Source organism: Chrysochloris asiatica, unplaced genomic scaffold (assembly GCF_000296735.1).
Source record: "Chrysochloris asiatica unplaced genomic scaffold, ChrAsi1.0 scaffold00047, whole genome shotgun sequence".
NCBI classification, from domain to species: Eukaryota; Metazoa; Chordata; class Mammalia; order Afrosoricida; family Chrysochloridae; genus Chrysochloris; species Chrysochloris asiatica.
Window position 1 is genome coordinate 970,149 of NW_006408565.1, and position 13,437 is coordinate 983,585.

The window sequence follows — 13,437 nt, forward strand, 5'->3', positions numbered from 1 at the left end:
TCTCTCATACTTTGGACATATTGTTAGGAGGGAACAGTAGCTGGAGAAGGATGTCATGCTAGGTAAGATGGAGGGTCAGAGAAAAAGAGGATGACCCCCAACGAGATGGATCAGCCAGGTGGCAGCATTGATGGCGTCAGGTGTGGCAATGGTAGTGAGGTTGGTCCAGGATCGGACATTGTTTCGTTCTGCTGTGCATGGGGTCGCTATGAGTTGGTTCTGACTCGATGGAACCTGACAACAACAACAACATACATATGGGTTACAAATTGAGCTGTGAACCTTAAGGTCAGCAGTTCGGAACTACCAGCTGCTCCACGGGAAAAATATGAGGTTTTCTGCTCCTATAAAAATTTACCCTCGGAAACCCTGTACAGGGTCGCTATGGGTCGGACCCGACTCGATGGCACTTAACAACAACAACAACAACAATAAAAATTTACAGCCTTGGAAACCCTGCACAAGGTTGCTATGGGTCTGAACTGACTCGACAGCACTTAACAACAACAACAACATACACATAGACCACACCAGGTAGAGTATACCACAAATCAAATTGACTACATCTGTGGAAAGAGATGGTGGACAAACTCCATACCATCAGCCAAAACAAGGTCAGGGACATATTGTGAAACAGACCATCAATGCTCATATGCAAATTCAGGCTGAAGCTGAGGAAAATGTAAACAAGTCCACAAGAGCCAAAATATGAACTTGAAAATATCATGCCTGAATTTAGAGATCATCTGAAGAACAGATTTGATACATTAGACAATAAAAACTAAAGACTAGAAGAGTTATGGGATGACATCAAGAAAATCATACAGGGAGAAAGTAAAAGATCATTAAGAAGCCAAGAAAGACGGAAAAAAAAAACAAAATGGATGTCAGAAGAGACTCCAAAACTTATTCTCTGGTGTAGAGAAGCTAAAGCAAATGGAAGAAGTGAGGAGGTACAAGAGCTGAACAGAAAATTTCAAAAGGTGAATTCAAGAAGACAGCGTCAAATATTATAGCAAAATATGCAAAGAACCTGGAGTTAGAAAACCAAAAGGGAAGAATGCGCTCAGCATTTCTCAAGCTGAAGGAAGAAAAAAATTCAGACCTCGACTTGCAGTATTGAAGGGTTCTATGGGAAAATTAATGGGGTTCTGTGGGCAAATTATTGAATTATGCAGAAAGCACCAAAAGAAGATAGAAGGAATTCACAGAGTCACTGTCCAAAAAGAAATGGTCGATGTTCAACTATTTCAAGAGTTAGCATGTGATCAAGAGCCACATGCTGAACAAAGAAGTCTGAGGTGCATTGAAGTTATTGTCAAAGAACAAGGCACTGGGGATAGATGGAGGAATACAAATTGAAATCTTTCAAAAAAGTGATGTGGCACTGGAGGCACTCATCTACTCCAAGACATTTGGAAGACAGCTACCTGGCCAACTGACTGAAAGAGATCTGTATCTGTGTCCATCCCAAAGAGAGGTGACCAAATAGAATGCGGAAATCATCGGACAATATCATTGATGTCCCAGTTGAATAAAGTTTTACTAAAGGTAATACAGAAATGGCTGCAACCATACATTAACAGAGAACTTCAGAGGTTCAAGCCAGATTCAGAAGAGAATATGGAAGAAGGGTTATCATTACAGATGTCAGATAGATCCTGGCTGAAAGCAGAGAATACCAGAAAGATGTTTACTTGTGCTTAATTGACCACACAAAGGCTTTGATTGTGTGGATCATGACAAGCTATGGACAACATTATGAAGTAGGAGTATTCCAGAACACTTAAGTGTGCTCATGAGGAACCTGTACAGAGACCAAGAGGCAGTTGTTCGGACAGAACATTAGAACACTGAATGGTTTAAAATTAGGAAAGGTGTGCAACAGGGCTGTATTCTTTCACCATACTTATTCAACCTGTATGCCAAACAAATAATCCAAGAGGCTGGATTATATGAAGAAAAATATGGCATCAGGATTGGAGGAAGATCATTAACAACCTTCGATATGCAGATGATACAACCTTGTTTGCTGAAAAAAGAGGACTTAAAATATTTACTTATGAAGATCAAAGTTCACAGCCTTTGGTATGGGATGCATCTCAATGTAAAGAAAACAAAAATCCTCATCACTGGACCAATAAACAACATCCATATAAATGGAGAAAAGATTGAAGTTATATAAGACTTCATTTTGCTCAGATCAACCATCAGCAGTCATGGAAGCAGCAGTCAAGAAATCAAACGATGGATTGCGTTAGACAAATCTGCTGCACAAGACCTTTTTGAGGTGTTCAAGAACAAAGATGTCAGTTTGAGGACTAAGGTGCACCTGACCCAAGCCATGGTATTTTCAATAACTTCATATGCTTACAAATGTTTGACAGTGAATAAGGAAGACCATAGAAGAATTGATGCATTTGAGTTATGGTGAATGTTAAAAACACCATGGACTGCCAAAAGAACACCTAGATCTGTGTTGGATGAAGTACAGCCAGAGTGCTCCGTGGAAGCCAGGATAACCAGACTTCATCCCTTATACTTCAGCCATATTGTCAGGAGGAACCAATCACGGTAAAAGGAAATTATGTTTGGTAAAGTGGATGGTCAGAGAAAAAGAGGAAGACCCCCAACGAGATGGATTGGCACAGTGGCAGCAGCGATAGGATCAGGCGTAGCAATGATTATGAAATTGGCCCAAGACCCGGCAGTGATTTGTCCTATTGTGCATAGGGTTGCTAAGAATCAGTATGGACTTGATGGCACCTAACAACAACAATGTTGGTCTGGTGACACTGCAGATTTTTGGATCCTGGCCCACCTGAATTCAGGCATCTAAGCAGTACAACCAACCCCCACCTCACACTGGCCTGGCTTCCAAACACATGGCTTCAAACTCCTGGAGATCTCCATGGAAAAATAAGGCAAAACTGAGCTTTTCTGGTCCTGGTACAGAAGACCTTAATGTCTAAAAATAATAAAGCTTCATTCATTTCTCAGATTTCCAGGACCATCCCCATGCATAAACAGGCTGATATTCCTGGAACTGTTGGTAGACCAGGTACTGTGTGATTGACGTATTACTGGTGTCTTCCAAAGACTAAAATCACCAACCACTTCACCTAGGAGTGACCTAGGGTGTGCTGCTAGGACCACCATAAGACATGACTATGTTACTTGTTACAAAATAGCATAAGAGGATAGTAATGTTGTCATATTCCTCAAACAATCTATGCAACATGGAAGGGTTATCTCCCCAACCCAAGATACCTGGGATCAGGTAATCTCAAATACTTTGCCTATAGCCACCTGTGGGGCAGCCACCAAAACAGGCCTCATCCTCCCATCCTTTAAACATGTCCAGTAAAGCATGGATTCCTGGTGTGGCACTGTGGGCTAATGCATCAGACTGTAAAGTCATTTGAACTGCAAAGTTCGGTGGTTCAAGCTCACCAGCTGCTCCTTGGAAACCCTATACAGGGTTGCTATGGATCAGAACCGACTCGATGGCACTTAACAACAGTAAAGCCTGGGTGAAAGACTGCCTTACAGGGCAGTTTAAAAACAGAGCTGTTTTCTTATCCCTATCCTTTCCCTGGCCAGCCTACAGGATGAGTGTTTCAAGTGTGTACCTCTAGGGTAGATGAGAGAATTGGACAGTTTCTCCCACTTCCGGAACAGCAAAAGAGACTTACAGGACCAGGGACATGTGGTCTGAGTCTGTCATGATTGGGAGTCTCAGGGTCCTGCAGGCTGACCAGAGAGGGTGATGACATACTTCAAGTCTCCCAGGCCAGGCCCAGTGGCAATGTCCTGGGAGACTTGTGCAGGTGCAGTACTTCAGCAGAGCTGAAGGAACTCATGTGGCCTTGATCTGTATCTGTCCTGTCTTACACATTCAGATATTAAGCATGAAAGAAGCTCTTGATGTGTACCTAGCATGGTGATGGGCATTGCAGGGAAGCCACCCCTGAGAGACCACACTGCCTTTACCTCAGTGAATATCATGTGATTCACACAAGCTACTTCCTCCCTCAGAACCTCCGTTTCCTTGGCTGACCCTTGCTTGCTTTCCTTGATACTATTGTGAGGATTGGGTTAAAAAAAATATTTGCATGTGTGACATGAAAGTTTCAAATGACAGCACAGGTAGCCCAAGCTGGAAGGCCAGATGTGGGAGAGGCAGGTGGCCACATCAAATGGACCTTCTGCAGAAGTTGGTCAAACAGACAGAATTTGGAAACAAAATGCTGTGGAGCCTTACAGTCCCTCTTCTGAAATCTTAGTCTAACTCCTCCTACTTCCTGTCCTATCAGCTTCCTCTTCCTCTTTCCAGGCAAAAGGGAAAGACATTCCTCTTCCTGTCTGAGCTTGCCTTCAATATTGTATCCTACCCTCTCATACCTCCACAGGGAGCTGTATTGAAGCTAATTCCCCTCTTCTCATCTGTCTTTCAAACTGTTCCTTGCTATCTTGTACTTCTTTTAACTGGCATTGAAAACATACTGAAGTCTCACTATAAAAAAGGAAAATCCACTTGGGACCCATCTTTTCCTTCAATAAATCACTGTCTTTCTCTTCCCCTCACAGCTATGTTTTATGAAAGGGTATCTTGTACATGAAAGCTCTTCTTACCTATTTCTGGTTTTAATTCTTCAGGTGACTATATCTAGGTAATATACTTACATTCTTATTAGATGCTACCAAGTTGATTTGGACTCACAGCAACTGAAGGTACAACAGAACAGAACAGTGCCTGATCCAGCACCAGCCACAGGTATTACTATGTTTAAGCCCCTTGTTGCAGCCACCGTGTCAGTCCATCTCATTGAGGACCTTTCTCTTTTTGCACTGACCCTCTACTTTATCATGTATGATATCCTTCTCTAGGGATTGATACCTCCAAAGTACATGAGACAAAGTCTTGCCATACTCAATTCTAAGAAGCATTCTGGCTGTATTTCTAACAACATAGATTTATTTGTTCTTCTGGGTGTGCGGGATGTATTTGGTATTCTTCACTAACACCATAATTCAGAGGCAGCAATTCTTCCTTATTCATTGTCCAACTTTCACATGCAAATGAGGTGATTGAAAACACCATGGTGCTCAGTCTTCAAGGTGACATCTTTGCTTTTTAACACTTTAAAGAAGTCTTTTGCAGCAGATTTGCCCAGTGCAATTCATCATCAAGATACAGAAAATTTCCAATATTTTGGAAAGCTCCCTCATGTCTCTTTCCAATCAATACCTCATCCCCACGTAACCACCCAATTTTGTTTTAAACTTTTTTATTGTGAATTGAGTGAAGCAAATCAATTTTCCGTTCTACAATTCATACACAATTTGTTCCAGGTCATTATTTGCAATCCCTGCAATGAACTCTCCACTTACTCCCTGTCTTTCCCATATCCATTCCTACTCCTTTCCTAACCTTTCATTTCTTCTGAACTTTGTCTTCAGGCAAATGCTGCTCTTTTGATCCCAAATGATTTATGATTCTAAGCAGTGTGTCTCTACCTAGTGTTATTTTGTTCAAGTTATAGATCCGAATATTTTTTGGTTGAAAATTGAGCCATGGGGGTGAGTTCAGTTCCAGGCCTACAGGATGACTAAGGGCCATAATCTCAGGCTTCCACCAGTCTATCCGACTTATCAACTTGGCCTTTTTTATGAATTTGAGTTTTGTTACACATTTTCCTCCCACGCTATGGAGGACCTTCGAACGTGATCCCTTTCAGAGCAGCTGGTGGTGACAGCTAGGTACCATCTAGTTCCTTTTGTCTCATGGTTACATGATCCATTAGTCCATGGAACTAATTATTTTCATGCATCTTCAATTTTCTTTATTCTTCTTTCCTCCAGGTGGGGAGAGACCAACAGTACACCTTTTTTTGTTGTTAAGTGCCATCGAGTCAGTTCTGCCTCATAGCCACCCTGTATAGGGTTTCCAAGGAACAGCTGGTGGGTTTGAACCTGCTTATCTTTTGATTAGCGGTCCATGCTTATCCTACAGCACCACACCAGGACTCCACTAACCAGCTTTTAAGACACCAGTCATGAAAGTAGGATTCAGAGCTTTGTCTTTGTAAATAATGGTAACCACATTATTTTGACTTCTTTCACTGCAGATAAGTTTTTCTTGTTCTTGAACTTCATGTAAATGTATCTGTCTTCTTTATACCCTTCTGTCTTTGAAAATTATCCATGTTATTAAATGTATCAGTATTCATTCTTTTTTATTGCTTCAGAGTTTTCCATTGGGTGACTGTACAATTATTTATACATTCTACTGTCCATAGACATTCGTGTGGTTTCCAATTGTCCCTTTTGAATAAAACTGCTATGAGCATTCTTGTACATGTCTTTGGGGGAAATATATGCACTCATTTCTCTTGGTTCTATACCCAAGTGTGGAATATCGGTGTCATAGAGTAGACATATGTAGCTTTAGTATTTATTGCCAGTTTTTTAACGAGATTATACCAGTTTACATTTCAGCCAACAGTGTATAGGAGTTCCAATAGCTCATTTCCTCCTAATACTTGGTATTTTCAGTGCTTTTAATTTTAACCTTTCTCATGATTGTGGAGTACTTATTATTTGCATTTTTCTGATGAGTAATGATTGTGAGCACCTTTTCATGTGTTCATTGGCCTTTTCAAAGTCTTCTTTTATGAAGTACCTGTTCAAGTTTGGCTATTTTTTAAATTGGATTATGTGAAAGCTGTGTAGAAATTACCCATCTTGATTTTTAACTTTGACTCCCCAATATAAGTAGTTGATAAGTAAGCATTTTACTAGCACTCTTTTCTGCTTCTCTTTTCCATTTGTACAGCATCTAAGTAATACTTTAAATTCTATTTTTGGTTACCTTCGTTATTTTAAATAGTAACAGGCCAAGCTTTATGTCTGGTTCTGCTGAACTTTAGCAGTACCCCTTGAGTCTCCACTTCTTAAAATAGTGCTATTTGTACTCTACCCTGCTTCTGCCTTGTCTTCCACCATCAGCTTGCACATCATTTACCTGATCAAGAATTTGACCCTTTGCCCTCTTCCCAAGTCTCAATGGTTTGTCTGTAGTTTGAATCCTAAAACTAATAAATTTGAAATAATGTTTATATCATTGGGACTTTGTAAACCTTGTTTAATGATGGTAAAGTCAGCTGCTAGGATTGCATTTTCTTTTAATTGAGCTCAGTCCTGTAACCCCAGGGCTGCTTGAATCAAGTTTAATTTAACTGTATTTGTTCCCCTTACTTTTCATCAGTTATTTAAAATCTTACATTGTAAATTGCATCATATTTGATTAATATGTTTTTCACATAGTTTTGTTTTTCCTGGAGTATCTAAATGCTTTTCATTTTTCTTGTATAATTTATTTTTGTGTGTGTCTTTGGCTAGTCTCAAAAATCTCAATAGTATTCTGTGGAGTTCACCTCTCCTTTTTCCCAGGAGCCTTCCCTCCAGGACTCTGCTATCCACCTACTCCAAGCTGAACTGACTGCATCCTCAGCCAGTTTTCCTCCTGGATTGGAATGAGTGGTTACTACATCCCATGTCTTTCTCTCTGTTGGTTAACTTTCTTGTTTTTCAGAAGACAACCTCAAAACACCTTTCTAACCAAGGTGTGTTAGGTCATTAAATGTCTGAAAATGTATTTAATGTCCCTCAAATTAAATTGATAGCTTTAGTGGACATGGAATTCTATATTGAAAATGATCTCTCCTTTGAACGTTGCTGTGTGGTAACTGTCTGTAGGAGCTAGTCTTGCCAGTGAGAAACTGGATGCTAGTATAATTCTTGTCCCTTCACATGTAATCTAAGAGCCTCTCAGGAGGCTTTTAGAATCTTCTCCACATTCTTAGTGCTTTGAAATTTCAGTCTTTGGTTTCTACAGTTTGGAATTTTGTTTCCTCGATCTGTTTCAGCATCCAATGTTGTTATTTGTTGTTTAGTGCCATTGAGTTGGTTCTGACTCATAGTGACCCTATATAGGGTTTCCAGTTGCTGGTGAGTTTGGAACTGCTGAACTGCAGTTCAAACCAACCTTTAGATTCATTGCTTATCCTATAACACCATACCAGGGTTCCATTCTATGTGGTTGTTGTTGTTAAGTGCCGTTGAGTTGATTCTGACTCATAATGACCCTGTATAGAATTTCTAAGGAGCAACCGGTGAGCTTGAACCGCCGACTTTGCGGTTCAAACTGATTTTGCAGTCCAGTGCTTTAACCCACAGCACCACAGCAAGGATCCATCCAATAGAACCTTTTAATTTCAGTGCTCTCTCTTCAGCTCTGGAGTATTTTCTTGAATTATTTATTTACCCATTACTTCCACCTGTTCTCTCTTTCTAGAACTCCTCTTAATCGATGTTGGACCTCCTGAATCAATCCCCAGTATCTTTTCTCTGTTTTCTCATATTTTTAGTCTTTTACCTTTTGTTCAACTTTCTAGGAGATTTTTGCTCAACTTAACATGCAGCTTTGCTGATTATTTTATTTTAGTGATCATAGTCTTAATTTCCAATGGTTCTTTCATATCCCTGGTGGTTCACTTTTCAAAGCATCCTGCTGTTGTAGAGTTGAAATATTTCCTGCATTCTCTGAGGATAGAAATTAGAGATTATTCATGTTTTCTTGTGTATTCTAAATTATCTCTATTTTTCTCCATGGTCATTTATTTCTATTCATTTATCATGGCCTATGTTATATTGCATACTTTCCTCAAATGTTTGCTGATCCCATTCACATTTGAGAATTACACATTAGAAAGCTTGCTTCTGAGCTCTGTAGTAGGGCTGGTAAACCAGTAGGCTTATCCTTCAACTGGGCAAGTGGGAAACATACTATAACAACTGGGGATTTCTTGTCTTTATCAAATTTATACCCCCAATAACCCCAGGAGTAACTATTGCAAACTCCTGGCAAGATATAATCCTCAAACTCTCAGTGGTAATACAGTGAAAGTTTATCTATTTTTCTCATAAAGTCCAAGGCACATTGGGCAAGTCTTCATCTTCTCATTATAGCTATCTGTGGTTCTCAAGCTTCCTCTTTAAGTGTAAGAGAAGAGACACACCAGTTCTTAATCTCAACTAGAAGTGACACAAGTCACTTTTATTCACAGTTCACTGACCAGAGTCCGTTATATGACTCTGTCCTAACATTGGGGTCCTGGTGTGGCTCTGTAGGATAAGCATTGGACTGCTAACCACAGGGTCAGTGGTTCAAACCCACCAGTCACATACAGAGTCACTGTCAGTCAGAACTACTCAACAGCACTTAACAACAACAACATCCTAATGACACCTCCACCATGTCAGTTTGTCATACTGTGGTAACTTGCATGTTGCTGTGATGTAAGAAGGTGCTCCTGGCATTTTAGATACCAGCAGGGTCACACATGATGGACACGTTCCAGCGGAGGTTCCAAATATTAGTCGATGAAAACCTTACAGATCACAATACATATAGTTCTAGAAGGTGGCATAGGACCAGGCAGCATTTTGTTCTGTTACCCAGAGGGCACTGTGAATCAGCACTAATTCAGTGACAACTATAATAGCAACAGTCTAACAATAAGGGAGGCTGGCATATAATCCCGCCAGAACTGGATGAATTGTGCTGGGGACTGGGACTTCATCGGGAAGTCATCTGAATTCTCAGGTGATCTCCAGCACTCATCTCTGTGTTTGTGTTCCTCTCTGGCAGTCCCCTGTGGCGGGGACATCACCTCTTCCAATGGCACTGTATACTCCCCGGGTTTCCCCAGCCCATACACCAGCGCCCAGGACTGCGTCTGGCTGATCACCGTGTCTATTGGTCATGGCATCCGCCTCAACCTCAGCCTGCTGCAGACAGAACCCTCCGGAGACTTCATCACCATCTGGTAGGGCCTGGTGCCATATCAACAGCCAATTAGAAAGGAGCTCTAAACTGGATTATCCAGCTGTTTGTTCAGAAAACCAAGAGCTGACTGGTTCTAATGGTAGTTAGCCTCCTGGATGAGCTGTTAGCACTCCTAGAAGGGAGAGGGAGAGGAAAGGAGTGACCTAAGCCTGGGGTCTAAATCCTGCTAGAGAGAGTCAGTGATAGTACCAGTGGGTATGTGAATGGGGATGGGGGCAAACATGAAGACTAGTCTCAGAATTTCCAGAGTCCAAACCAAAATTCTACTTTTACACTGGATAAACTACCCAAATAGAGTGGAATTTTGTGAAGTACTACTAACCATTTCAGGCTGATGAGAAAGTCTGAATCAGTACTGCCCAATGGAACTTTCTGCAGTGATGGATGTGTTTTATATCTGTGCTGTCCAGTGCTATAGCACCAGCTAAATGTGGCTATCAAACACTTAAATGTAACTGGAGCAACTTGAGAACTTATTTAAAATTTTATTTACCTTCAATTCATTTAAATGTAAATAGCCCCCCAGTGGCTAGTGGTTACCAGATCAGACAGCTCCACTGAATTATATAGTTGAATATCTTGAGTTAATTTTTAAATGGGAATATAGTAAATTATTAACTGGTAAGTACTTTTTCCTAGAAAGTTTTCCTCAAAGCACAGGTCCTTTGGACAAAAATATAATTTTAAAATTCCTTTGTTGAGAGGTTACTGCCATTTTAGGAATGAGCTAGAAAGAGTGGGATTTTCTTCCCCAAATTCCCAGAACTAAATCACATTAACTTTCCTGGATTAAATTTGCAGCTCAATTTCCAAATCTTGACTGGGAACAGATGGGAAGGACTAGAAATGGTCCGGGGGAGGAAATCCTTTAGTTAGAAAGGCAATATGGGTATTGTGGTTTGCTTCGGGGACAAGGAAATAGGGCTGGAATGGATCTGAGCATGAGCTTCTCCAACCCTACACTATCCCCTCTCCATAGCACCCACTTCTTAGGTGAGGGCTTTACACCAGGAGTCTCTTTGGTTGGGTAGTTTGGTTAGGGGGAGAATCAGTGTGAGCTTCGTCCACTTTGTCAGTTCCATCAGAGACTGTTGGGAGAGATTAGAGAGAAGTGTTTAGAGTGAGGGGAAAGACATGTTGGGTGCAGAAAGCGTCACAACCACCTAAACCAGGTAGACAACAGCACTGGTTGGAGCAAACAGCCAAGGTGTCTTGCAACCTAACAGGACCTTCTTTCCAAATGCAGGGACGGGCCACAGCAGACAGCTCCACAGCTCGGAGTCTTCTCCCGGAGCTTGGCCAAGAAGACGATGCACAGCTCATCCAACCAGGTCCTGCTCACGTTCCACCATGATGCAGCCATGGGAGCAATCTTCGCCATAACCTTCTCTGGTCAGTATGGAAGCCTGGCCTGGGGGGCTGAGTCTGGCTCCCTAGTCAAGTCTAGGCTAGACTCCTGGCCCTACCATTCACTAGGATGTGATTTTGAATGAGCTCTAAAACCTCTCTGGGCCTCAGTTTCCTCAGATTTATGATAATTGCGTGTATTAGCATATGTGAAAGCTCCCAGGGGAGGCTTCCATAATGTAAGTTTTCCTACTTCTACTTCTACCAGGGAAGAGAGGTACAAAAGGCTGATCCTTGATTCCAAGTCCAAGCTCAGAGGTATGAGTGTGAGGCTGCCCATCCCTCTTATTTACATCAGTTCACTGACTTGAGTTGTAATTACCTTTGGCCAACTTGCCGCCTTAGCACCTTCTAGAGTTTACCCACACCAAGCGACTCTCAACACCTCTGCTGACATCACAAGCAGGACCCGGTTTTTGGGCACAAGCAAAGACTTGGAGATTTCAAGTAGAAGGAGGAACAAGTTGAGTTTGTACTTAATCAATACCCCATTTTCTAAGTCTCTAAGAGTCCTAGTATGGTACCATAGGCTAAGCGCTCTACCGACCACAAGGTTGGTTTGAAATGCAGTTCAAACTCACCAGCCACTCCTCAGATAACATATGCAGGGTTGCTATGAGTAGGAACTGACTTGACAGCACTTAACAACAACAAAAAGAATCTGAGTTTATGGGTCTGGATACAACTTCCTCCTGTTTGTTATGGTGTGCACTGCATAGGAAAACATATAGAAACTTCTCTGTGGTCTAAGCTATGGACAACATTGTGAAGTATGAGTATTCTGGAACACTTAATTGTGCTTATGAAGAATCTGTACCTAGACCAAGAAGCAGTTGTTCGAACAGAACATGGGAACACTGAATGTGTTTAAAATTAAGAAAGGTGTGTGACATGGTTGTATTCTTTCATCATACTTATTCAACCGTATGCTGAGCAAATAATATGAGAAGCTGGGTTATATGAAGAAAATCATGGCATCAGGATTGGTGGAAGACTCATTAACAACTTGTGATATGGAGATGATACAACCTTGCTTGCTGAAAGTGAAGAGGACTTAAAACATTTACTGATGAAGATCAAAGAGCACAGTCTTCAGTATGGATTACATCTCAATGTAAAGAAAACAAAAATCCTCATCACTGGACCAATAAACAACATTCTTATCAAAAGTGAAAAGATTGAAGTTGTCAAGGACTTCATTCTTCTTGGATCAAACTTGATCCAGATGTGTGACCTTGTACAAGTTCCTTCCCCAGTTTCTTCATCTGTTGAAGAAGGGACTTGGAGTTTGTGACCTTTAAGAATGTGGTAGGCATCCTTGAATAGTATAAATAGTTAATATGATTGACTGCTAACCAAAATAGTGGGGGTTCAGATCCACTCATAATGAAAGGCTTGATGATCTACTTCCAAAATATCAGCCATTGACACCCTTGACACACTGGAGGTTGCCATCAGTCAAAGTCAGACCAACAGCCACTCATTAAGAATTGTGTGAAGTGGTAAGGCAGAAGTTACTACCTCCATTTCACAAATGAGGATACAGAAACCCAAGAAAGGCTTGAGGACTTGTCCCAAAACCCATGGATAGAAATAGGAGCAGAAGTGAATCCTTTCAGTTGCACTATCTTCTCTTATTATTCTGGCACTGTTATATCAAACGTGCATTTATAGAAACTTGAACACACTCAGCCTTGGCCCTCAGAGGAGGTAGAAAAAGAGAGACAAGAAGAGATAGAAAAAAACCAATGTTGTGAAAAGTACAGAAACTGTCCACCGTTCCCCCAGGATGAGCAGGATGGAAGGTGAGACTCCACCTTCTCAGTTGGCCTCAGTCCCCATGCCCCTTTTGGAGGGAACATCTCTCATTCTCAGTCCTCAAGCTGACATCTTTGCTCTTCAACCATTTAAAGAGGTCTTTTGCAGCAAATTTGTCCAGTGTAATACTTCATTTGATTTCTTGCCTGCTCCTTCCATCAGCATTGACTGTGGATCCAAGTAGCACAAAATCCTTACCAATGGCTATGATTTCTGCATTTAATCATGATGTTGCTTAATGGTTCAGTTATGAGGATTTTTGTTTTATGTTGAGGCATGGCTCTGTAGGATAAGTACAG

General features: G+C 41.2%; 1 protein-coding gene across 1 annotated transcript in view; it reads left to right on the plus strand.

The window, feature by feature from the left end:
- Positions 1-13,437, plus strand: part of CSMD2 (CUB and Sushi multiple domains 2) — a 933,956-nt gene that overhangs the window by 821,421 nt on the left and 99,098 nt on the right. The window contains 2 exon segments of the mRNA XM_006862126.1: positions 9,716-9,893; positions 11,160-11,305. Of these exon segments, the coding sequence (XP_006862188.1) occupies positions 9,716-9,893; positions 11,160-11,305 (324 nt within the window).